We start from the raw sequence: 26,594 nt of genomic DNA, 5'->3' as shown, positions 1-26,594 counted from the left end.
AGGACCACTTGATCTCCAATATTAATAAAGCTTCTGCGTCCTCACAGGAAAAGTGCAAAACAACTCACTCAACTTGTATTTAAAAAAAGACCCTGATTAAGACAGTATAACAAACCATGATGTGAAATCATAGAGTCAAATCCAAATTCACAATATATAAATCACAGCCCAAACTAAAAGGTTTTTTATCATGACAATTATGGCTTCCCAAGCCAAAGAAAGCTTACTGTACTTCAAGAATCAACTAAAGTTGATAGATAGCAGGTATTTCTGTAAGTTGCAATAACAATTGAGTAGCGGCTGATTGCATAAATGTGTTGTGTCACATAATATCAAAGTTATTTGCAAAAATTATACAATCTGGAATGCTTGAATATGAGACACAACAAGGTACTGAAACAGACATTGATAAGAAAATGAGAGCCATCATTAATATAAAAGGGATTTTTGGATGCATTAAGTTAGCAGTGCTATCAAGGTTAAATAGGTAAAGTAAGTTCTTTTTAGTCAGCTACTTAGAATTTGGGGCATAGACATTGATACCTTCTTCTTTGAAAATCTTGTACCTCTTCTGTGTCTTCTGGTTTGCCTTGCTTGGGATCTTCCAAGTCCCAAGGATACGTATTGATCAGGGGCAGACACTGAGGTCTACTTCCCCCGAACACGCTAAAGTATAAGGATTTTCCCAGCGTGCCCTGGGGAAAGACCTTCCTGGCCAGTCTAACTTCTTCACTGAAGCCAGTCTCCCTACACCCTCTTCCATCCCTGTCTTTCCCATTTCCCCCGACTGACCAATACTCCATGGGTAGTTCTGATCCTTGTATCTTCTATCTTATATCAAATTCAGCATTTCTTCCTTCTCCTTTTCTTTCTGGGGATGCTACACTTTAAAAGGACCCCAGATCTCTTACTTTCGAGGCCCTGCTATCTTATTTGCACTTAAAGCAGAAGAGGCAGGGAAAGCTACACTTCTTTCAGCATTTGGTTTATCTGGGGTCTCAAACTCCCAGGGACACACCTCAGCTCGTGACATTAAAGGTGGCTGAAAGTTATTACTTGAGTTATGGGAGTCAGGCACGTTTCGCTCAGAGGAAGATGTCTTTTTCTCCTGCTCTCCTAGTTGGTTGAGGTTTTCATTCTCCACTTTTGATGCTACAGCTTTGGGAGGCAGTTCTTCACACTGCCCAGCACACACACCGGTTGCACAATGCTGGCCACTGTTCTCCCCTTGAGCTCTTCCCAGGGGAACCTGAGTCTTGGACATCAAATACTTCTCCTCTTCAAAGAGGGACTGACCTTGGCTCTCCCAGGGACACACCTCGGCCTTGTCTACGCTCTTCGGATTGGACTGCTGACACAGGTCGGCTGCCTTAGGCTTGGGATGAGATTTCTCCTTTAAGGAAAAAGTTGGGTTTCTCTCCATTTCAGAAGCTGCAATCGATACGTGCTTTTGAACTTTCGATTCCAAAGGCCCAGGCCCGGGGGCTAGGTCATAGATCTCCCAGGGGCACACTTCCCCAATGTCAAAGTTGTCCTTCATGTGGGTGGCGCCTGGGCTCAGGTCTGAATTGGCAGTGGTGGGGTTGGCCCTTTGTTGCTTCATAATCCCCAATTTCTGGGGTTTTCTTGGCTCCTCAGAATGACTGGAGTTTGGGGGGGCAGAGTCTTGAGTCTCTGCGTTATCTGAATTGGAGTATTTTCTATTTGTCTCTCTCTCTCTGGGCAGAGCTTTCTGGGCTTTGGCCCGCTCCTCCACGCAGGCTGCCTGGGTTTTCCCGGCCAGTCCAAGCGTTTTCTCCTTGGCACTGGCAATGACGCTGAGCGACTTCTGTAATACTGACGTGCGGGTGGGCCCGGGCTTCTTCTCCGAGCTGAGGTTGTGGGCGCTGGCCGACTTACACACCAGAGGCACGGACTCAGTGGACACAGCCTGGCTGTCCTCTTGCAGGGGTCGGGGTCGGTTCGCTCCCACCGGAGACCCCAGCACAGAGTTGTCTGTAGCCTCCTCCTCCTCCCGGCTCTGGGCGGGCGGGCTGCCGGGGCCGCCTGGTTGCTCCCGCACATGCTCATAGGTGCTGTGCGATTTCTTGAGCGAGAAGACCCGGCTCCGCAGGGACTCCTCCTTGGGCTTTCCAGAGCCACCCGCAGTCTCCTGGGGGTTCTTCCTGCCCGCGCTCGACCCCTTAGCCGAGCCGTGCTCCCCACCATCCTTGTCCTCCTTGGAGCACTGCCGGCTGACCGTCTCTGGGATCTCGGTGATTCGCCTCATGATGGAACGGCCTAAGCCCTTCTTGGAGCACCGCTTTTTCTGAAGGTGGGGATTATTTGTGATCATCTTCTTCCTCTTATAGATTTCCAACTGGGCGTAGAGTTTCTTCAGCTCATCCTGCCAGAATAAGAGCAGATTCAAAGTGATGGGGGATGTAGCATTTCAGCCAGCTAATAACCCCTAGTGTAATGTGAAGTCCGTACAAGGAGCTCTTCCTAACATTTCTGCTCCTCAACTTTCTCCTGACTCTTCTGTATCTTGTTTCACAGAGTGTCTGAACTTTAGGACCTGAACTCATGCATTCTGCACTTGCTTCATGGAATGGGCATTTTGAACTTGTGAACTGCATGGACCATGCTGAGCCTGGACCATGACAAAACACAGCCTATTATCTACTGATAAAACTGGAAGCATCAAATATTTTATTTTTGATAAAATTACATCTAATGTTATATTAGGTTTTTACTGTACAACTGACCATCAGATACTAAAAGCATCTTCTTCCTCAAAATGCTGACATATTGTCACAGATTATTTTAAATAATCCACAGTCTCTGCTCACAGGTCTATTTACCTTCCCATCAGCAAGATCTCATAAACCATTATCATGGGACATATAACCAGTTTATCATCATGGTGGCTTAAGTCAGTTAAGATGATCAAGACTGGCCTGTGTGGTCTAACTTATACTGTGATTCTATGTTTCAGAATTGGATAAACTCTGCATGTGATGCCTTCAGTCCTTACATAATCACACAAGTTCTATAACACAAAGAACACATGAACACCTGCCCACACACGTATGATGTACAAATGGGCCTAATCTAAAACAGAAAAGTACAAATGCTGGTGTTACCCGAATGTCTTCTGGATCCAAGCTGTGCTCACTCCAGGCTGAATTGATACTGCTGTTCAGGTAGGATCCAGATCGGCCCATGTCTAGCTCATCTTCATATGCTTCCGTTGCAATGTCATCTCGTGGGTTATTGCTTGAATGTGAAAACTGCAACAGAGATTCAATATGAGCTGTAGACATTAATCCACTGGAGGACATGGCATAATAATTTTTCTAAAGGTTCTAATGTTACCTCATTTCCTCAGCTAAGATGAATTCATTCACAGAACTCTTTACGAAAGATTTGCTGCCATATTTTGTTCTGTTGTCCTTGTTACACAATAGAGTTCTTAGAATGAGGTATTAATAATACTTGGTTCACTCTTTGACTTCTATTTTTGTTCTTGTATTTTTTCAGGTTCCCAGGGTTAACTCACATTATTTCTCTTCAATGATATTTGCATTTTAAAAATGAAAATAAGCAGAAGAACCCAAAGAAAGGTTCTCTGAGGGTACTCTGAGTTCACTGTACTCTCAAAGCAGTGATCTGGACCTACTGGTGACTGAGCGGAAATATTTTTTTTCCAGCAGTGGGGTCTATCTGGTGTCATCTCACTTCACACAGAGGGGGCTGTATTTCATCTATGGGCGGAGTCTGGAATGATCACAGGACAGTGACTTTCAGTCCATCACACAGAGTTTCAAACAAACTACTTTCAAAACTGAGGGGACAGGGGCTCTGGATTCCAGCCCTGACTGTGTTGTCAGTGAGGTCTTAAGTGGGCCATGGAACCTCTGGTGAGCATGGTGATCCTTTTAGCTTACCCGGCTTGGGCTGGATGGTATCTAAGTTTAAAAGTGCAAAGAATCACTGAAATAACAGATTTTTTTTCCCCTCTAGCTCATCAGTATTCTCAAGTTCCTCCTTCATCACCTTTTGGTATATTCTAACTATCTTCATGGAGTCTTTGGACATTTTTCAGTTTCATGTAGTCTTGCTGTCTCTATTCTTCTTCAAGTGCAGAAGTAAGAAAGAGGGAATCGGGTAAATGATGGAAACAGAGAGAATCTAAAGCATCCAGCCACACTTTACACAATGAATAAACCAAGTGACTGTCCTGTGAAAATTGGACATGGGTTCTTTTTTCTCAGCTGGCCATCAGGTGAAATATTCCTTTAAAAAAATGGATAGACCACCCTTTGACACAGAAACACAGAGATGTTTTAATGTCAGCTGTTGTTCAAATATTCAGCTAGGCAGGTGAACATAAATTGGAGATAATAGGTAAAATGGCAATTCTTTAAGTAATAATGACTATTTTGTATGTGGGACTGGCTGAGAAACCACAGAAACTGATGAACTTTTCCACTCATTCTTCTATGTATGTTTGTGGGAACCACATGTGCCATAAACTTGAGGCCACAAAGATGAAGAAAATAGGCCCCAGCCCTCCAAAATCTCACACGCTATTAGTTAAACCAGCTGGAGATTACTTATAAGAGTGGAATTACGTTTTCTCAAGCAAAGTCTTAGTACAGATTATCATGAGCTTAAAAAACAGTAATTTGTCAGGTACTGTCCATTTCCTGCTTTCTGATTTTTCCTTAACGTGTATCTCTACCTAAAATACTATTTTAAACATTTATTTTGTATGTCTTTTCCATTTCCTTCTCTCCTCCTCCAGAATATAAGTACCATGAGAGCACAGACTTAGGTCTGTTCATTACTCTTATTCTAGGATATTGAACAAAGCTCCTCAATACTGTTTTAAATTACTTATTTATTGAGATATAACGCATATATCATAACATTCTCAATTTTAAACTATACAAACCTGTATTTTTTAGTATATTCTTGAGGTTGTACAATCATCACCACCATCTAATTCCAGAATGTTTTCATCACCCCCAAAAGAAATCTTTTTAAACCAATTAAGCAGTCACTCCAAGCCCCTCTTTTCTCCAGCCCATGGCACTACTCCTCTACTTTCTGTCTCTTTAGAGCTGTATATTTCATTTCACATAAATGGAATCATATAACATGTGGCCTCTTTTATCTGGCTTCCTTCACTTGGCATAATGTTTTAAAGGTTTGTACAAACTGTAGCATGTATCAGCGCTTTATTTCTTTTAACTGATAAATAATATTTCATTGTGTGAGTATTTGACATTTTGTTTGCACATTATCAGTTGATGGACATTTGGGTTCTTTCCACTTTTGGGCTACTGTGGATAATGCTGCTATGAACATTCATGTAAAAATTAAAGAAAAAAATTTAAACCAGCTTTATTGAGATATAATTCATATGCAGAGAACTGCACATATTAAATGTCTACAATTTGATGAGTCTAGACATATGCAAACACCCATGATGCCTCACTACAATCAAGGTAAGAGACAGCATAAACAAATTTCTATATGAACATGTTCTTTCAATTCTTTCTGGAGCTCAACAAAAATTTATTGAATCAATCAATAAATAGTCTGAGTATACATTCATCTAATAAAAATATAATCATATTATACAAAGTATAAAAATGGTTAGGATAAGCTGAAGTTAACAGACTAATCCACAAAAATTATGACTATCTGGTGTCATTCAAGTAAGGAAGAAATTAGGCATGCCTCTCTGTTTAAAATTGTTTGGCCTTTTCAATCAGGTTGAATTTCAGTGTTTTGGTTAATTGTGAGAGCTGAGGTAGAGAAAGAAATCACAATTCTGATTTTGGCTAATGTCAAAAACAAGACCGGGAGCTGACTGTGGCTCAGATCATGAACTCCTAATAGAAGAAAGTAGGGAAAACCACTAGACCATTCAGGTATGACCTAAATCAAATCCCTTATGATTATACAGTGGAAGTGAGAAATAGATTTAAGGGACTAGATCTGATAAGACAGAGTGCCTGATGAACTGTGGATGAAAGTTCATGACATTGTACAGGAGACAGGGATCAAGACCATCCAAATGGAAAAGAAATGCAAAAAAGCAAAATGGCTGTCTGAAGAGGCCTTACCAATAGCTGTGAAAAGAGGAGAAGCAAAAAGCAAAGGAGAAAAGGAAAGACATAAGCATCTGAATGCAGAGTTCCAAAGAATAGCAAGGAGACATAAGAAAGCCTTCCTCAGCGATCAATGCAAAGAAATAGAGGGAAACAATAGAATGGGAAAGACTAGAGATCTCTTCAAGAAAATTAGAGATACCAAGGGAATATTTCATGCAAAGATGTGCTCGATAAAGGACAGAAATTGTATGGACCTAACACAAGCAGAAGATATTAAGAAGAGGTGGCAAGAATACACAGAAGAACTGTACAAAAAAGATCTTCATGACCCAGATAACCACGATGGTGTGATCACTCACCTAGAGCCAGACATCCTGGAATGTGAAGTCAAGTGGGCCTTAGGAAGCATCACTATGAACAAAGCTAGTGGAGGTGATGGAATTCCAGTTGAGCTATTTCAAATCCTGAGAGATGATGCTGTGAAAGTGCTGCACTCAATATGCCAGCACATTTGGAAAACTCAGCAGTGGCCACAGGACTGGAAAAGGTCAGTTTTCATTCCAATCCCAAAGAAAGGAAATGCCAAAGAATGCTCAAACTACCACACAATTGCACTCATCTCACATGCTAGTGAAGTAATGCTCAAAATTCTCCAAGCCAGGCTTCAGCAATATGTGAACCATGAACTTCCTGATGTTCAAGCTAGTTTTAGAAAAGGCAGAGGAACCAGAGACCAAATTGCCAACATGTGCTGGACCATTGAAAAAGCAAGAGAGTTCCAGAAAAAAATCTATTTCTGCTTTCTTGACTATGCCAAAGCCTTTGCCTGTGTGGATCACAAGAAACTGTGGAAAATTCTGAAAGAGATGGGAATACCAGACCTCCTGACTGGCCTCTTGAGAAACCTGTATGCAGGTCAGGAAGCAACAGTCAGAACTGGACATAGAACAACAGACTGGTTCCAAAGAGGAAAAGGAGTACGTCAAGGCTGTATATTGTCACCCTGATTATTTAACTTCTATGCAGAGTACATCATGAGAAACGCTGGAATGGAAGAAGCACAAGCTGGAATCAAGATTGCCGGGAGAAATATCAATAACCTCAGATATGCAAATGACACCATCCTTATGGCAGAAAGTGAAGAGGAACTAAAAAGCCTCTTGATGAAAGTGAAAGAGGAGAGTGAAAAAGTTGGCTTAAAGCTCAACACTCAGAACACGAAGATCATGGCATCCGGTCCCATCACTTCATGGGAAATAGATGAGGAAACAGTGGAAACAGTGTCAGACTTTATTTTTCTGGGCTCCAAAATCACTGCAGATGGTGACTGCAGCCATGAAATTAAAAGACGCTTACTCCTTGGAAGGAAAGTTATGACCAACCTAGGTAGCATATTCAAAAGCAGAGACATTACTTTGCCAACAAAGGTCCATCTAGTCAAGGCTATGGTTTTTCCTGTGGTCATGTATGGATGTGAGAGTTGGACTGTGAAGAAAGCTGAGTGCCGAAGAATTGATGCTTTTGAACTGTGGTGTTGGAGAAGACTCTTGAGAGTCCCTTGGACTACAAGGAGATCCAACCAGTCCATTCTAAAGGAGATCAGCCCTGGGTGTTCTTTGGAAGGAATGATGTTAAAGCTGAAACCTCAATACTTTGGCCACCTCAGGTGAAGAGTTGACTCATTGGAAAAGACCCTGATGCTGGGAGGGACTGGGGGCAGGAGGAGAAGGGGACGACAGAGGATGAGATGGCTGGAAGGCACCACCGATTCAACAGACAGGAGTTTGCATAAACTCCGGGAGTTGGTGATGGACAGGGAGGCCTGGCGTGCTGCGATTCATGGGGTCGCAAAGAGTCGGACACGACTGAGCTACTGAACTGAAATGAACTGATATTACAGGACACTGATAAAGCTATATAATATTGTAATATTTTGTTTTTCTACATGTAAAGAAGGAAAATGATGATAATATGTATGTTTTACTCCAAGCTCTGATATCATTTTTATTCCAAGCAGACTTATTGCTATCATGTCATAGATGAGGAAACTGAAACTCAGAGAGATGAAAAGTCTTGGCTGACACTATGTTACAGAGTCAGCTTGGGGTGGGCATGAGTTCAGAATCCCTGTATTCTGAGTCCTGGCCCACTTTCCTCCACTTCAGAATGCTGCCTAGAAAGTCTTTGTCAGAATCTCTCAGTGTTAAGGAAGATTCTTTTTATACAACGTTATAATTATTTCTATTTACATAAAAATTCTCTGAATGATTAAAACACAACTTTCTTGAATATGCATCCAAATAAGAGTTTCGTAGAAAAAGATAATTCTGTTTAAAAATGATATTGAGGTTACAGGTACAATGAAAGGCCACCTTGCACCCCTAATAATTAAAACATAAATCGATAGCAGAATGTTTGGAAAAGGACTGAATTGGATGATGACGGTTTTGTACAGACTAAGGTAGTTAAATATTATGTGCGATGTTTAATGAATCTCCAAAGAAAAGAGATGCCTATTAATAGTTTCCTGAGTTTTAAAAATACGGTAGCATGTTACACAAATCTTTACACCACCCTTTGCCTATATTGCCAGATATTTTTCAAAGAAGAACCAATTTCATTATCATTTAAAATAACTGTCTTGCAAGAGAAAAGGAATGTTGGAGAAATACCTTTGGAATCAAAAGCAACCCAATGGTGACTGTCACAGTCAAATGAGTATGTGCAAAATACAGCATCAACATCCAATCAGACTGAAGTCTTGAGGCAAGAACAAATCTGAAATGAGAATTCACCATATTAGCAACCCAAGAAGATTTCTACTTAAAACACTAGGATACTTGCTTTTCCTCAATGTATCAGTAAATGCAACGAAGTAAGAAATCATACTGCTATTTCTACAACATATATTGCATTGGCCAAAAAGTTCCTTCAGGTTTTTCTGTAAGATCTTATGGAAAAACTAAAATGCAAATGAACTTTTTGGTCAACCCAGTATTTTCATCACAGAAGAATAAGGGTCTAAGGAACCCTAACTAGATGCATAAGACACAAACTCTTTATTTCCTTAAATTATCAACAGTAAGAAAGATAGCATATACTTATATAATGTGCTAAACATTTTCTTGATTATTTTGTAGGTAAGTTGAATGTGCAAAGCATAAGCAGTGAACACATGTGAATTCTTCAAAAGAAGAGTAGGGTAAAAATTTATTGTTTCAGGGAAATTTAGATTATAAGGCACAGTCAAATAACTCTTGATCATAACAGTTTTCATTTAAAAACATTAATCAGAACTAAGGAAAAAATGGGTAAATATGTGTCTTGGTGAATGACCCCAGAGACTGATACGGTAAACAATGTAATGGGAAAAATGAATGTACTAATGGGTATTAAAGTACATCGTTTTTAAACTATTTTTAAACACTGAAATACAGTGGATGTATAAAGCACATCTTTTAAAATACAAATTTTAGTTTTTATAGAGCATCAAATTATTTTAAAATATTTTAAAATGTCATATTTAAAATCTTATAGAGGAATTTATAATGCTCTTTTCCAGGACAGCCCTGCAAGTAAGGTGTAGGAAAAATTCATTATTGATATCTGTCCTTGCAATTTTGGAATATTTTGACAAATCAGTAGGTACATGTACAAACTAAAACTCATGTTTTAAGGATTCATCTTTATGCAAAAACCAGGTATTGCTTTTATTAAGGTCATTTTGCACTCATATTCTTTTAATGTTTCCCATCTATTGTTTATTCATGAAAGCTAACTATGAGATTTTGGAATTAGAGAATTAGCATTTTGTTTCAATGATATACATCATCAAATTTGAAAAGCTAAATCCTAAGAGAATGCTTAATCGTGAAATAAACATGTGTGCATGTGTGCTAAGTCACTTCAGCCATGTCTGACTCTTTGCAGTGTTATGGACTGTAGCCTGCCAGGCTCCTCTGTCCTCTGTCCATGAGATTCTCCAGACAAGAATACAAGAGTGGGTTGCCACTTCCTATTCCAGGGGATCTTCCTGACCCAGGGACTGAACTCGGGTCTCCTGCATTGCAGGCGGGTTCTTTACCCTGGGATCGGAAGACCCCCTGGAGAAGAAAATGCCAATCCACCCGTATTCTTGCCTGGGAAATCCTATGCAGAGAGGAGCCTGGCGGGCTACAGTGCATGCGGTCACAGAGAGTTGGACAGGACTGAAGGACTAACACACTACTTTCTTTACCACTAGCACAACCTGGGAAGCCTGAAATAAACATATATGAATCTAAAAATAGAGGAGACTAATTTTATTTCTGCATTATACCATATTCAAGACAAATTTCCTAAATACATATTATTAACATCTAAGATAAAATTTCCATCAAGGCTATTTCTTCCTCATTTTTACCCCCATCTCCCTACTCCTCCAAAGTCAAGGTCAAACGGAAGCTCAGGGGTTATCAAAATGCAGACAGAGTCTTTTCCCTGTGTCTGGAGACATAAGCAACACAGACTTAGACAGAAGTGCAAAACAACTGTGGTCCTTCACAGACAACTAAAAGAGAGTCTCTGGATTAACGTCTTTCTGAATTCCTTTGTGAGAAGGGTAGCTTCATACCTGCTTTGAACATGACTGAATATTCACTGTGTTCAGGAATGGAATACTTTGGAATCCCATCTGTGCCAGGTCAGGTAAGATTTCTTTTTAAGAGCTAATATAGGATTATCTTACTCAATAAAAAGTTACAGTCTTTGAGACAAGAGTATTGAAGCACTGAAGCAATATAAAATGTACCCCTGAAAATAATACAATGCCAATCTTCTGGGGCCATAGCCAGTCCTGGAGTAGACAGGTACATCAGAGGAGATGGATTTACAGTCTAAAAGCATCCTATGTACAGGGAATTCCTATCTCAAATGCCAACAGAAGTTGAAACTAGCCTGACAATACCTAGAGAAAAGAATGGGTACGTATGTTTTGAATTAAACCAGTGACTCTTCCAAAAAATAATTTTGAAATATACTAACATCAGTTGTCCTTAATCCGCTTTTAATTACTGACAGACTTTTTTTTAGGTTGTACTTCTGATTAGAAATATCTTAAGAACAACTGGATTTTGCAGTAGTATTAAAGATTCATTTTAAAAAATAGTATTTCAACTAAACAGGTCTAAAGGTCAGGTGCATAGAAATATTTGAAAATTGAGGTTAAGAATAAAGGCAGACTTTTAAAAAGTTTTGCACTTTCCCAAAAGTTAGATTTATGCTCAGTACTAAAAATAAGTAAAGAATTAGAACTGACTGAGCAAAATGCTTTCTCATTATTCATCCTTCTAGACTTAACCCTTTTAGGTTATTTTAGGTTCTTTTTGTTCAGTCTGATAGTTTGGTAAGAAAGATAGCAAATCTGTACATAATCTGTAGTAATAGTTTTTAATTTATATATATGCATGTACAAATACATACATATATGTATACATAATTTCATATTTTAAGCAGATAAGAGGAACATATATATCCTATTGATATAAAATATTTTTGCTGATGTTGGATGCCTTATTTAATATTATTTCACTCCAGGAAAAATTTGCCAAGACAGATCCAGCTGATTTCAATTGTTATTGCTTCTTATCCTTGAATAGAGCTTGTGTCTACATATAAGCTCATGGTTTTTATGATTCTTCTGGTCGAACTGGTGGGCTGTTTGCGACTCTGTAGGAAAGGTCTAAGCAAAATAGGAAAGTTATTTTTAACAAGTATTTAACATGTTTCCTGTCACTTTAGCTCTGTTAAAACAGTGTTTTCTGAAGTGTGGCTGCGCATTCAGATATCAACTGAATGCAAGACATCATTTTATGATTACTGACTACAGTGAGAGATGATAAACAACCTGTAAAACTTCCACAGATCATCACTTTTTCATCCTTTCATTAATCTCTATCTTTCCACTGAGGGCCAAGACTAATACTCAAAATTTCTAATTACTTAGAGTGTGTCTTAACTTTTAATGTATATCAAGTAATTGAATGGCATCTCTTTGTTGTTTTCCAAACTAATGGATTCCTTTTATTTTCTTGCTGAGATTTATTTTCAATTATGAATCAGGTGAAAATTCTCAAAAGATAAGTCATGCATCTTTCATTCTCTTCATTTTTCATAAGCCATTTTCTTTCTTCTTTGTACTCTTTGGCTATGGAACCATATGGAATAACAAGAAACGGAGGGCTAGGCCATATATTCTTACCATAGAAAGAGTGTGAGGATGAAAAAAATCCAACTGCACACAAAAATCCAACCATCAACTTGGAATGGATTTTGCTTTTGAATTCAACCTATTTCACATATGTAAGTTATCTGAGTGTTAGGATTTTGAAAGTATAAACTAACATAATAAACACGAGTGAAATCATAGATGATTTATCTGTATCTATTTTATAATGTATGTATGTATTGCTTCATGGCTCCAGAACAAAAAGTATGACATACAATAAACAATACCCAATGACAACCCCAGAAGTGGTTTAACATAATACAATAACAGTGAGTTCCCTTTCAAATAAATGAAGGCAATAAACAGCTCATCAGAAGGAACTGAGAGCAGCAGAGTTAAAAAAAAAAACTATATTCATTTGTCATTTCTGTGACAAAGAAATTAGTCAATGTACAAAACGCTATCCTTCCTAAATCTTTCCATTATGTATCTTACCCAGTTTTGCTGTTTAAATTAAACTGCAACACATCAGAAAAATAAAACAGTTATTTTGCAACTCTACAGATCACTTGCCTAATTGTATGGAATATAGCAGAGATAATGAGCTCATTATGAACTGCAACGGCCATATAGCGCGGCTCATGAAATGCTGAAGGGACCGTCCGCACTGCATAGCAGAGATAAACACCCCACAGGAGGAATAAAAATTCAGCTGTGAGAAGAACAGAAAACACACAATTCGCTGTTAGTTTTATAGGTGAAGGGAGAAGTAAAATTTAAGCACTTTAGCAGGCATTTTGTGTCTATGATAGAAACACACAGAAATAGATGCATACAAAAATGTCATTCACATATGAATACATAGGCCATGTTTATTTTTAATTTTTATTCAGTGTATAGAGGATTTTTCATAGGTATATTTTATTTTTTTAATTAAACATTTTTTAAACAGTGTTTGATATCTCAGATTTTTTTTTTTTTTGAGAATCAATAGCTATTTCCTAAAATGTGCAAAATAATTTTCTACATCCCGAACGTAAGTTTAAGCTGTTCACAGAGCCTCTGAATCACAATAAAGTCATCAAGGTAGCAAAAGGCTTATAATGTATTTACATGCAGCTTCGAGATATTTAAGTTCTTAATGCACTGAGTCTGGTTCAAAGACCTCCATTGCCCGAACTGTGAGAAAATTGGTTGCTAAACATGCAGTGGCATATTTTATCAGTGAACCTTCATGGTTTTCACACCTGACAGACATCTAATCTTTGGTGAGTACATGCCAAAGTTTTAGTGAAATTCCCCATCATCTTGTTTGCTTGCTCAAGCCAGAAGAGACAATACAGTGTGGCACTTAAGGATAGGGCTTCAGAATCATGCTAGACCTGATGGGGAATTCTGGCTGGATCCCCAATTAACTTTGCATTATCTGACTCGAGTTAACCCTCTGGTCACAGTTTCCTTCCCTGGAAAATGAGGATAATAAAAGTACATATTTCATGGGGCTATTTGCTGCTGCTGCTGCTGCTGCTAAGTCGCTTCAGTTGTGACCGACTCTGTGCGACCCAATGGACGGCAGCCCACCAGGCTCCCCCGTCCCTGGGATTCTCCAGGCAAGAACACTGGAATGGGTTGCCATTTCCTTCTCCAATGCATGAAAGTGAAAAGTGAAAGTTAAGTCACTCAGTTCTGTCCGACTCTTCGGGACCCCATGGACTGTAGCCTACCAGGCTCCTCTGTCCATGGATTTTCAAGGCAAGAGTACAGGAGTGGGGTGCCATTGCCTTCTCCAGGCTATTTGCTAATGAAATCAAATAATGGACAGAAAGCACTTAACAGTTTCTGATAGGGATGATGTCAGATAAATAAATAAAAGCAAATGTTAAATAATTAGTTCTTTTTGTTAAACATCTCCTTTGACTTTCTGAAATTAAAAAAATTTTTTTTGGCCGTGCTGGGTCTTTGTTGCTATGCTCAGACTGTCTCTAATTGTGGTGAGCAGGGGCTATTCTTCATTGTGATGCATGGACTTCTCATTTGGTAGCTTCTCTAGTTGTGGAGCACGGGCTCCAGGGTGTGTGGGCTTCAGTAGTTGTGGTGCATGGGATCTAGAGCACAGGTTCAGTAGCTATGGCTCAGGAGCTTAGCTGCTCCACGGCATGTGGGATCTTCCCAGATCAGGGATTGAACCCATGTCTCTAGCACTGCCAGGCAAGGGCAAGACTCTTCACCACTGACCCATCAGGGAAGTCCCTCTTTTGACTATTTTTTTAAAACTGAACATTGTTACTTTACCCTATTCTGACCAAGTAACTGTTATCATGCATTTTCTCTGTCTTAGTGACGTGACCTCATGGGACAATAATACCCAATTAACAAAAAGAAAGTTCTGGTTAGCAAAAACATTTCACAAAATGCGTTACCTAGAGGTAATCTACTTGCATACTGAAATACTGATTTCCAGTTCCATATGCCCAGGTGTTTTACCTGCTAAAGTTTCAGCATATTTCTACCAGTATTTAAACAATAAGCCCTAAGTAAACACACCTTTCAAGAGTTACTCAAAAACTCTGGTATGGTCAAAAGCCAAAGAGAAAATAAACCTCACTCAAAGATCTCCATGATATGAAAGTGGAGGTCTTGATTATTCTGTATGTTGGCCACTGGCCATGTCTGTGAATGTTCTTCCTAGCCAAGCTTACTGGATTCGGAAAAGGTCTTCATGGAAAGCTTTCTTCCCTAAGGCTTGTACTTCTGTCCATGGTATTACTATTGCCTCTTCACTCAGGTTTGAAATCTCAGAGCCACCTTTCACTGATACATTTTCTACCTAGACTTATTTTTCATATGTATCAGTTCTCTCAATGTCCACAATTACAATTGTTGCTTAAGTTCCTATAAGTTTACTCATTTATCAACTGTCCATCTAAACCTGGATTCACCCTATATTAATCATTCTCTATAACAGCGACAAGTTCATTTTTCTAAAACTCCACTTTGATCATATCAGGATTTGTCCAGATCTCCATTTGGGTTCACTGATTCGTATTAATATTTCCCTTAGAAGATCCATTCATACCTACTTAGGACCCTGGAATTAATTTCTGTTCCCAAAGGAAGACTACAGGGGTTCCTGCCAGGGCAGACATGTTTCAAGACTGATAACTTTCTTGTCAGAAAGTTGCAAGACTTTCTTACCCCCTAAGGGCTTCCTGTTGGCTGCCCCATTGCTTGGCCTTATTCATTTGTGCTCGTGTAGTTCTTAGACCTTGATTTCCTGTCTATTCTCTGACCCTCATGTGAGCTCTTATGAGGAACTGCTTGTATCTTCATTTAGAAATCTTCAGCAGTTCACTATTATTTTATAAGATTGGCCCTCTATGACCTCATGTCATACAACCAACATGAACTCCCAGAGTTCCCCAACATGAACTCTGAGCTGGCCCAGGAAGACTCACTGTCCTCTGAACACTCCAAAGATTCTTGCTTCTGCGTCTTTGTTTATGCTATTACTAACACACAAAATCTCCTCTCATCCACACTTCCAAATATTAACCAATCTTTCGATGTTCAATTCAGGTCCCACCTCCATCCCTAGGTCCCCAGCCATGATTCTAACTTACACTGAAGTTTCCTTCCTCTAATCTCTTACAGTTTTTAACTATCTATACCACACAACGCAGAGAATAATTTGCCACACAATATATAACTGGGAGAAAACTGTTCATGGAGTCTTGAGCCCTGACTGTGATGATATTTATCAGGATAAGAACTAAGTCTTTCAATTATTTTTTCTACCTTTGCCCACAAAGATGATAGCAAGGATACTGATCACACATGAATAAGATTTAATAAATATTTGTTGAAATGAATGAATATAAATGATACCAGTTTCATGTATTTAAGAGATATAGGCTTTCTGTTACCTTGCCACTCCACTTAACACTGATGGATGTCTAGACCCATCAAACATCTATATACACAATTTAAAGATAATACTGGCATTATGATTAATAAAGGCAAATGATACTTATTGATGGGCCACTAAGTGTGTGGTAATTGACACTCAAGAATGATGAATACAAAATATTATTAAATAACACTAGCACAAAAATGTGCTGTAGTTGAAGGATCCACATAAAGCTGAATTATGAAAACATTATCTCCTGGCCACTTATAGCAGTGCTTTTATATAATTTTATACTGAACACTTTTTTTTTTAAAGGAAAGTAGTTATCAAGTTAATTAGTATGCTACAATAGAGAATTACATTTAAAAATATAAGACAAAATAAGAGTCCTCCAAACAGCTAAGCTGAACATTAAAATCATTTCATTAGCAATATCAAACAATATGCCCCAGCAGAAAAACAATTTATTATTCAAAGTACCAATTAAACTAAATGTGATTTATAAAAGTTGTGCTGAGGAAAAAAAAGTCAGTTTCATATAATTAACTTCAGACTAACACTGCAATCAGTAAAGAAAATATGCAGATGTTACCAAATTTTGCAATGCTGTTTCATGGGGGTTGAAATATATGTTGTGCTTCTGCTTTAGAAAATAATTTCTGGTGGCAAACGATTGATGGGAGGCATGGATATACTTAAAAAGGGAATTGTATTTATATTTAAAGATTCAAATAGGGCTTTCAGAAAACTGAGGTATTCCATTTTTAATCTATAAGGAATAACATTTCATTTAAAAGTTAACTACCATAGCCTTTAAAAAATTAATACACCATAATGAAAGTAATTTCAAGTTATCTTTCCAAAGGCCTGGGTCAAGCAAAGGAGTGAGAAATAATATTAGTTTTTTGACACTGAAGATGTCCCAGGTTGGTGATCTTAGAACACCCACAAGGGCTGGAGAAAAGCAACCTCAAAGTACAAACGACTCTCAAGCTGTGATCCTCTGCTTTGCCATGCTGCAAAGGCGTTTTGTATTAATAATGTTTTATGCTTCTTGTGTGCTTCTTCACTCAGTTGTGTCTGACTCTTTGTGACCCCAGGATTGTAGCCCACCAGGTTCCTCTGTCCATGGGGATTCTCCAGGCAAGAATATTGAAGTGGGTTGCCATGCTCTTCTCTAGCAGATATCCCCAACCTTGAACCCAGGATTGAACCTGGATTGAACCCAGGTCTCCCACACTGCAGACGGATTCTTTACCCTCTGAGCCACCAGGGGAGCCCTTATGCTTCTTAGCACATTTAAAAATTATTTTTACAGATCAGATCAGATCAGTCGCTCAATCGTGTCTGACTCTTTGCGACCCCATGAACTGCAGCACGCCAGGCCTCCCTGTCTATCACCAACTCCCAGAGTTCACCCAGACTCATGTCCATTGAGTCAGTGATGCCATCCAGCCATCTCATCATCTGTCGTCCCCTTCTCCTCCCGCCCCCAATCCCTCCCAGCATCAGAGTCTTTTCCAATGAGTCACAACTAAATATGTAAATGAAACATTTAGCTTTCCTTTTCCAAGTGTTTCTTTTAATGTCGTCTTCTGTTTTTCTCTAAATCCTATCCACTTAGAAAATTTACAAAGTAAACTTACTCCATTTTATTCTAATAATATGGTGGACTGCACAGAAGTTATCATTAGGTCAAACAACTAAATAATGCTTGAAAACAGCTCAAATTCCAGCATTCCAGGGTTTGGCTGCAGACAGAAACTTTATATTCTGGAGGCTTATTTGTCTTTTCTTTGATTTAAATAAAGATAGGTGTGAGATTTACAGTGGTGAAAACAATGAAAAGGATACTTCTGGTAGAATTTTAAAGGGAGGATTGACTTTGTGAGATCACGTGGCCTTGGGGGTACATTTTTGAGAGTGTGGATGTGGCTGTGAAGTGGGTGATTGGTGAGTTCCAGGAGTTCTGTTTGTCATAAAATCAGTGTATTCATCTAAGAAGCATGGAGAAGATGGATGTTGCTGGGAGTTCACAACTAGGACTCTGCTGGCCAGGAATGCCCCTTCTCAGCTCCTGGGAGCAGTAAGGAAGAGATGGGCAGAGCTGAACCGTAGGTCACACCCATGGACACGCCCACTGAGAACCTGGCTCCACCCCTGCTGACTCACCATGAACAGAGTCTGCATCCCAGGTCTCCTGGTTCTCTTGACCAGTGTTCTCTAAATTATATCCTTCGATGGAGACTTTCTTTTGCTTTATTACTAGAGGCATAGACATTGGTTTTGACTACTGTGGGGAATGGGTCTCAGTGAGCTCAAACAGGAAAACTCAGAAGCCTTCCTATTCCTCCATACTTAAACCTCAGAAGAAGGCTCTGTTCGCTACAGTTACTGCAGACATCGGAGTGGAATGGGGGTAAAACAGGCTGGAATTTGCAGTCCATATGGGTTAGCAGCTTGTTTTTAAACTATGATAGTCATCTTAGTACGAGTAAAAGAGCTGCCAAAATCTTTTGACAACAGAGTTAATCTATAGGCTATCTACTGAAGCAACAAAACCTTTTTTCCCCATCTTAATTATTCACCCTTTAGAATCCAACGGTTCCGCGGGGGAGCTGAAGCTCCTTAGAAGCTATGATCGCTACAGATATCTTAATTACTCCTGCTCCATGTCTTTTAGGCACTGCCCCAAGACCCCATCCCAAAATTTCTTCACTTCTAAAAAGAAAAATGGCGTTGTAAGGATAAAATGATGGAGAGGGCAATGGCACCCCACTCCAGTCCTCTTGCCTGGAAAATCCCATGGATGGAGGAGCCTGGTAGGCTGCAGTCCATGGGGTCGCTAAGAGTCGGACACAACTGAGCGACTTCACTTTGACTTCTCACTTTCATGCATTGGAGAAGGAAATGGCAACCCACTCCAGTGTTCTTGCCTGGAGAATCCCAGGGACGGGGGAGCCTGGTGGGCTGCCGTCTCTGGGGTCGCACAGAGTCGGACATGACTGAAGCGACTTAGCAGTAGCAGCAGCAAGGATAAAATGAAGGAACAAAATTAACTTATCCTTTCTCTCAGCCCTTCAGCATCACAACTACTCTTCAAAGAAATAAAACATTGTTCAGAAGAGGTAATATGTAGATAAACAAGGAAAATAATATCTACGTCACTCATTCAAGAAACTATGAAAAAGACTTTCAAAAAGTATGTCTGTATCATATATAGAATCTAAACACAACGCAACAAAACAAAACCACATCGAACACATAGAAACAGTACAATGATGATTGACAGGGGCTAAAGTTGTGGGCATAAGGAGAGATTGGTCAAAGGCTACAGATGTTGTTAAAAGATGGATACATTTTGAGGATCTAATGTAAGTAACTATACTTGAAATTTGCTAAGAGAATGGATTTTAAGCATTCTTACACATACACACACACCTCCCCCAGGAAACTATGTGAGTTGATGAATATGTTAATTAACTTGACTGGGGGAATCATTTCACAATGTATCATATATCAAGTCATTATGTTTAAATATATTACAAGTTCACAGATTATGATTCAATAAACTGCAGTATAAAATTAAAAAACTTAAAATAAATAAATAAAACAACGTAAAAAACAAACAACCCTCCCCCCACCCCCAAAAAAAGTATGTGTGAAGTTTCTCATGACATAGCCTGTCAATGCAGTCAAGCTTTCATTTCTTTGATTGAAAATTAAAAATACATTTAAAAAATTGTAACAAACGATGCAGCAGGATTAAGGCATATGGTACATTAGAATAAAAAAAGATGCATGTAAATGAACCTAAATCATGAACATTAATCTAAGTCAGATGGAAAGGAAGTCTAATCTATTTTCCTCAGTACTCATTAAAGGGTGCTTGTACCATATTTCACCTGTCACAATATAGCCTAATCTTCTAGGAGAATTAAGTATTTAAATCCTGAGAAACAATAGCTATTCTAGAATTTCCCTATATAACTCAGTAGGTGTTACTGTATTCTTCTCAGTCTCTTCTAAACACTGGCGTACAACTAATTGAATTACTGAACACATTGTCTGCTTTGTGTTTAAAATATACAAGCCAAGAGAAGAATCAGGTTTCTTCCCAGTAGTTTTCTATACCTGATTCCTCCTCTGAAACACCTGTGGTAGGAAAATCACCTACATGGGCAGTTCTGGAGTGAGCAAGAAGTAGGAAGGACCCATTCCTTAAATTTATGACTCATATTTCTAACTAGAGTTCTACTTCAGTGGAAAAACTAGAATCACACTCAAATGATTCTTTAATTTGTATTAAAAAAAAAAAAAAACCGGATAGTTTCAGACAGGTAAAACTGATCCATGTTTATCAATATATTAACACCACTTTTTTTTTTTTAATTGACTCCTGACACTAATATAAATATACACAGCTTCTTGACACAGATTTCTCACAACAGCTTCAAGGTAAAGCCTATCTCCATCCTTTCCCTGCACAGAATTATTTCTGCTTAGGAAATGGGGAATAATTTAGCTTTCAGTACATGCTTCTTTCTGGCAGAATGAAGATACATTAATTTATTCTTGAATAACAGCTTGGATATAAAAAAATCTAATGGTAAACATGCTATTTATAGAAATATATAAAGAGAACTGCAAAGAGGCACACATTAGCAAACATTAAGAGGGGTTAAATACAGAATATCTAATGCTACGTGCCAAAAGAGAAATAAATGCAACCACTGTAGGGTAGTGTGGAAAAAGAATTTTACAGCAACCACATGTCTCTTGAGTTTTCAAGATAGTCTTAATTTAAAATATTTGTTCCTGTTGTTAAATCACGTGTCTTTTCTTCAGAGAACTGTGTCACTGCAAGAAAAGTGTAATTTTGAAACTAAGGTGTTTCAGTAGTTTATGAGTAGTTCAGTAAATTATTCAGTAGGACAAAAATAATCACTAAAAGGTAAAAATATTATCACCAAACATTTAACTTCCTCTTACCTCTTGATCTCTATACCTTATCATTAGTCTTTTACTTTAAAGTATTTTGCACCCTAAAGAAGGTCACATTTGTGATCTCTATGTAGAAATAAATATGAATACAGAACTGACAGTAACCTGTAGTTCATTTTACATAAACTTTCTTTATATATAAGAATTTTCTATAATAAACAAGATCCACTAAATACCTATAATGTCTCTAGTACTGAAGACCTTATGGTACATATAAAATATATAAGAGACTTATTCCTCTCATCAGGTAGTTTACTATTGGGTTATAAAGATAAGTGAGAATCGAAAGCAAAATTAGGTGGTAAAGTCTCTTGGTACAGTGGTAGTTCAATGAAGGAAGACAACCATTTGGACTAGAACCTAGGAGAATCTTTATAAAAGAGAAGTTCTTTGAGGCATGGGTAATATTTAGAATATTACAAAGAGGTAGAAAGAACATTTCCTTTGATAGGGAGAGTGGTGGAGGTGGGTAGGAACTGTGTGAAACAGGAAGGAAATGCCTAACTGGAAAAGAGGGTAATGTTAAAATACATTGTAAATAATGCTGGATTAACAATGCTGCTTAAGTTTACTGTGAGTCTTGAAAATCTGTTAAAGGAATTTGGAGAATCAGAAAGTGGTGTGATGAATCAGTAAATTCAATCTAGGTTGCTTTTAGAAGACACACACCCACACCCGCCCCACACAGACAACCCAAATTCAGGGATTTTGGAGTTGGCATCATTAGAATCGAGAAGGACATACAGCAGTACTTCTCAAAGTGTGGTCTCACACCCAAAAGCAGAAGCATCACCTGGGAACCTGATACAGAGCAAATTCTTGGGCTTCATTCTGCTTCTTCATTGCCAACCTAATGATGCCTCATTATGTATTTTGAATATCGTATTCTTTGTAAAACATAAAAGAAATGTAATATGCTTTTTTTCATAGTAATATTGGGAAACGATTTTTCTTAGTTTGGTCAACTTGGGTTGAAGAATGTAAATTAATGTTACAGGTTTCTATTAAGTAGAAATTTTATATCTACACAATTTGTTTAATTTTCATATTCAGATGAAAGTCAGAATCAGAACTGCTTCCTACCCATGCTTTATCTTCTAATACTGATATTGATATCTACTGATATGGAACTACAGATATTTTCATTGCTATTGATCAAAATAATGATGACTAACTTTATATATTATTATAGTGCTATAACCATTCCCTTTATGTACCCACATTGCTTTATTACTACAGATACCAGGCTTATATGAATCCTAAAATACCCTCTCAGAAAAATATTATTCCATTCAAATTGTAAACAATGTACACATTTTATGAGCTTCCAGCAAAATACTAAATGTGAACATTCCACAAACAACTGCCAATATGCAGGAGATAGATAATGGGAATTAAATTCATGTTTTTATTTTTGACATCTGCCAAAGAAAGTTAAGATTTGTCCCTGGTTGACTGAGGGGAATGACAACAAAATAATAAAATGTTTTTGTATCTCTGCAGGCTTAGTTTAAAAATAGCCCAATATTTAACAACAGAAAAATTCCTATGGAATTTTCTCTTTCTCATTTTCCAAAAGACTGAGGTACCAGAAAAATAATCTGTGCTTTTGGCCCAGCTCATCATGGGCTTCTTCTAAGTTCTCCAGTTTCTCAGTCACATAACTTACTCCCCACAAGTAGCAAGGTTCTGTGTTTGTGTAATCCCAGAACGCCAGAGGATTCCCAATAAATTATCTTTAGAGGAAAGATAAATTAGAAATTTTGTTCAGAGCACTCTATAGAGACCAAGTCTGATATATCACAGGACTCAAACAATATTAAAAATACCAGCACATTTCCTTTTTTCTCCCAAAATAAATAAGTCAAAACAATCGATACTATTAGCCAAATGGGGACACACTGATAGGATGGAAAACAGAAAGTCTGTGTATAAAGAAGCTGCCTTTACTTACTGTGTTTCTCCTTCTTGCACAAAGAAGGGCGTTTTCTGAACAAAGCTGCACACCTCTGAAAAATAACGGGAACTCCCAGAAAAAGTTTGCGTTCCACATATCATTATTGTCCGTTTCATAATATTGTTTTACCAAAACCAAATGGGTAAAATTCCTCTAGAGTTTGTGTAAGGGTTTGGCAAGGCTTCTGAGGAAGTCCGTTGTCATGCTAGTGGGCAAACAGAAGACAACCGCACAAACCGAGTGACCACGTACCGGCTGCTGTCATGTAATCCCAGCGCTCAACGAGGCACATACTGAAGATGAGGTGATCTGACGTTCGCCCTTGGCCAATGAGTGAAATGTGCCTCTCCAAATTCTGGCAAACAGATGATGTCCAGCCAACGAGAAACCAGAACACTACCAGGAGTATTACCGCCAGCATCCTCATGACACGTCCACCAGTCATGTATGGAATCCTCTGGGCTGTTCGTGAAAGAAACACCTTCAAAACCCTGGGAGAGCAAGACATCAAAATGTGAAGGCAAACCTAACATCCAGGAAGTAAAACTCTAAAATATCTGGTTTTTCTTGGTGAAATCTAAATCTACCCAAACTTACTTAGGCAGAATTTTAACACTAAAAAAAAAAAAAAAAAAAGTGTCACTTGTTATCATTACTGAATTTCTTTCTATTTTATCTTCCAATAGCAGAACAAATATCCTGTGTTAGAGGTCAGTGAGTCAATAGATTTGTGTAGGATGGAATTCTTTTGAGGATGTCTTAATATTTCAAGGAAAATTCTCAGGACCTTAGAAAGATCCATAGGGAAACACTGCTCAAACTGGGTTTCTAAGGGATCAAAAGATAGTCCTGAAAGTTGGTAGTTGGATTTTACATTATACTAAGTCAAAAATTTCCTTAAATGAGTTATTCTTTATAGTAGAATGTTATAAAAGGTATTTTTTGAAAATAATTTTTTGTAGCCTCCCTTTGTCATCATTGTATCACAAAATGAAAAATAATTATGAGTACAAAAACAAAAGCAATAAGAGGACTATTTAAATACCCCTCAATAAGACTATTGCATTAAAGAAGAAGATTGGGATATGACCTACAAGAACTACATTCATTTTTTTGGTGTATATATGACTCAAATGCATAGCCAGGGTTGAGAACTACTGGATTACATGGTATCTAAGAACTGTTTCATCTCTGAAAATGATGTGAAGACAAAATTCAACCTTACTATAGGGATCTTTCCAGCTATCCTTTCTTTAATATCATCTCCAGAATATTCTTAGCTGATTTTAACTCCCTACTCTCATTCTGATATTTTAGGTCACAAAGTTGTGACTTGACATAAACTTCCATAATGGTTTATGGTACTATAAGGGTATCCATAATCAATTTCTAAATAAATTCATCTTTTCAGCTTTTCTGCTTCCTCTTCCATCTCATTCTTTCAACATATTAAATGTTCCTATGAATTATTCATAAAAATCATTATAAATCCAGAAATGAAACTTACACACCTGAAATAATCTAGATGTTTTTTACTATCTTTTCTCTCAATGCAGGGCTTTGATAGCTCTTCCCCCTTATATCCAGTAAAGAAAGTTATTTTCTAGCATGTTCATATTTATCCTCCCCCTATCCATATTTCTGGGTTTTCTGGTGGCTCAGACAGTAAAGAGTCTGTCTGCAATGCAGAAGACCTGGGTTTGATCCCTGGGTCATTGGGAAGATCCCCTGGAGAAGGAAATGGCAACCCACTCCAGTATTCTTGCCTGGGGAATTCATGGACAGAGGAGCCTGGTGGGCTATAGCACCGGGGGTCACAAAGAAGCAGACATGACTGAGCAACTTTCACTTTAACCCATATCTTTAACTCCATTGTCCTTCAGCTAACACACAGTGTGAATTAATTCTGAATAAAATACTTATCCTCAATTTTAATGTGGAACAACATCAGAAAGGTTTTAGTATAAAATAAGAATACAAAAGATCACTTTACTCATTGTTTAACTACAGACAGTCCCCAATTTTAAACACTTCGACTTAGTGATATTTTGATTTTATGATGGCACAAATTGATAAGCATTCAGTAGAAACTGTACTTTGAACCTGAATTTCGATCTTTAACTGGGCTAATGGTACGTGGTACAATACTCTCTCCTGATGCCTCAGCTCCCAGACAGCCACGGGATCACAAGGTTAAACAACTGATCCACTTACAACCATTCTGTACTCATTCAATCATTATGCTTTTCACTTTCAGTACAGTATTCAATAAATGATATGAGATATTCAACATTTTATTATAAAACAGACCTTGCGTTAGATGATGTTGCCGAAGTGGAGGCTACTGTAAGTGTTCTGAGCACAGTTAAGGTAGACTGGGTTAAACTATGATGTTAGGTACGTTAGATGCGCTCACAACTTAACGATACTCTCAATCTACAATGGATTTATCTGGATATAATTCTACTGTAAATCAAGGAAGAGCTGTAGTTCACCAGATTAGCAGTTATTCTCCATTCCCTGGGTGAAACACACGAGCACTGGTAGCGAACGCATTGCCTCCCTCTACAGGCCTCAAACACTTCTGCTCCAGGGAGTTGAAGTGCTGCCTGTTAAGAATCACTTGTACTTGTTCCCAAACTAAACCCACTGTTAACCCTTTTTTTTGAAGTATAGTTGATTTGTGATATTAGTCTCAGGTGTGAAACTAACAATTTCACAGTGATTCAGTATTTTATAGATTCTACTACATTTAAAGTTAGATAAAGAGGGGAGGTGGTAGTTGGTCTGGGCCTTGACGGATATCAATTGACAGAAATGGAGGAAAGTAGAAAAGATATAAGAGGATATTCTAACTGAAGGGAAAAACATAACAAAGTCTTTGAGGAATGTTGTCTTTGAGGGACAGTGGGTGGAAAGGTTTGGCAAGAGTAGAAGTTTTCCTTAACCCAGAGGAACTCCTAGGGATTTTTCAAGTTACTTTGAGGGGTTTTCACTGGGTTGAGAACCACTGCTTCAGAGAAAAAGAGTTATGATTTATACTTTCTTTCTATGGCTGAGATGTGGAAAGTCATTAATTTTTCTGTTACTTGAAGATTTTCACATATTTGCTCAAAGAGAGCAAAGAGCGAATTTTTAAAATAAATATCTTTAAAATATACTACTTCTTAACCAGATGAGCTTGTTTTTTGCAGAGGAAGTCTATATGATCCCAGTAGAGTAATCTTTTAGTCAAGAAACCAGCTTCCAAATAATCAGACATTTTCATGTTTTCCATGGGTATTTATCATAGAGTCTGAGAATTCAAGATTGTCAGGTCCCCAAATCTCATTTCCAGAGAGGGAAAAACCAAAGCCCAGCCCTCATGAGCCTCCTGTTATCGATTTTACTGACTTTCAAACACTAGAAAATACA

At 38.2% G+C, this 26,594-nt stretch overlaps 1 protein-coding gene across 1 annotated transcript in view; it reads right to left on the bottom strand.

Moving 5' to 3' along the window:
* Window positions 1-880: 880 nt before the first annotated feature.
* Window positions 881-26,594, bottom strand: part of GPR158 (G protein-coupled receptor 158) — a 298,531-nt gene continuing 272,817 nt past the window's right edge. Inside the window, exons 7-11 of the mRNA NM_001206442.1 lie at window positions 23,433-23,671; window positions 12,886-13,024; window positions 8,780-8,885; window positions 3,126-3,272; window positions 881-2,386 (exon numbers count right to left, since the gene is read on the bottom strand). Of these exons, the coding sequence (NP_001193371.1) occupies window positions 908-2,386; window positions 3,126-3,272; window positions 8,780-8,885; window positions 12,886-13,024; window positions 23,433-23,671 (2,110 nt within the window). The 3' untranslated portion in view covers window positions 881-907. The remainder of the gene's footprint in view (window positions 2,387-3,125; window positions 3,273-8,779; window positions 8,886-12,885; window positions 13,025-23,432; window positions 23,672-26,594) is intronic.

This window comes from Bos taurus, chromosome 13 (genome assembly GCF_002263795.3).
Source record: "Bos taurus isolate L1 Dominette 01449 registration number 42190680 breed Hereford chromosome 13, ARS-UCD2.0, whole genome shotgun sequence".
Classification (NCBI taxonomy): domain Eukaryota; kingdom Metazoa; phylum Chordata; class Mammalia; order Artiodactyla; family Bovidae; genus Bos; species Bos taurus.
Note: the sequence above shows the minus strand (reverse complement) of the source record. Positions and strands in the feature narration are given on the sequence as shown.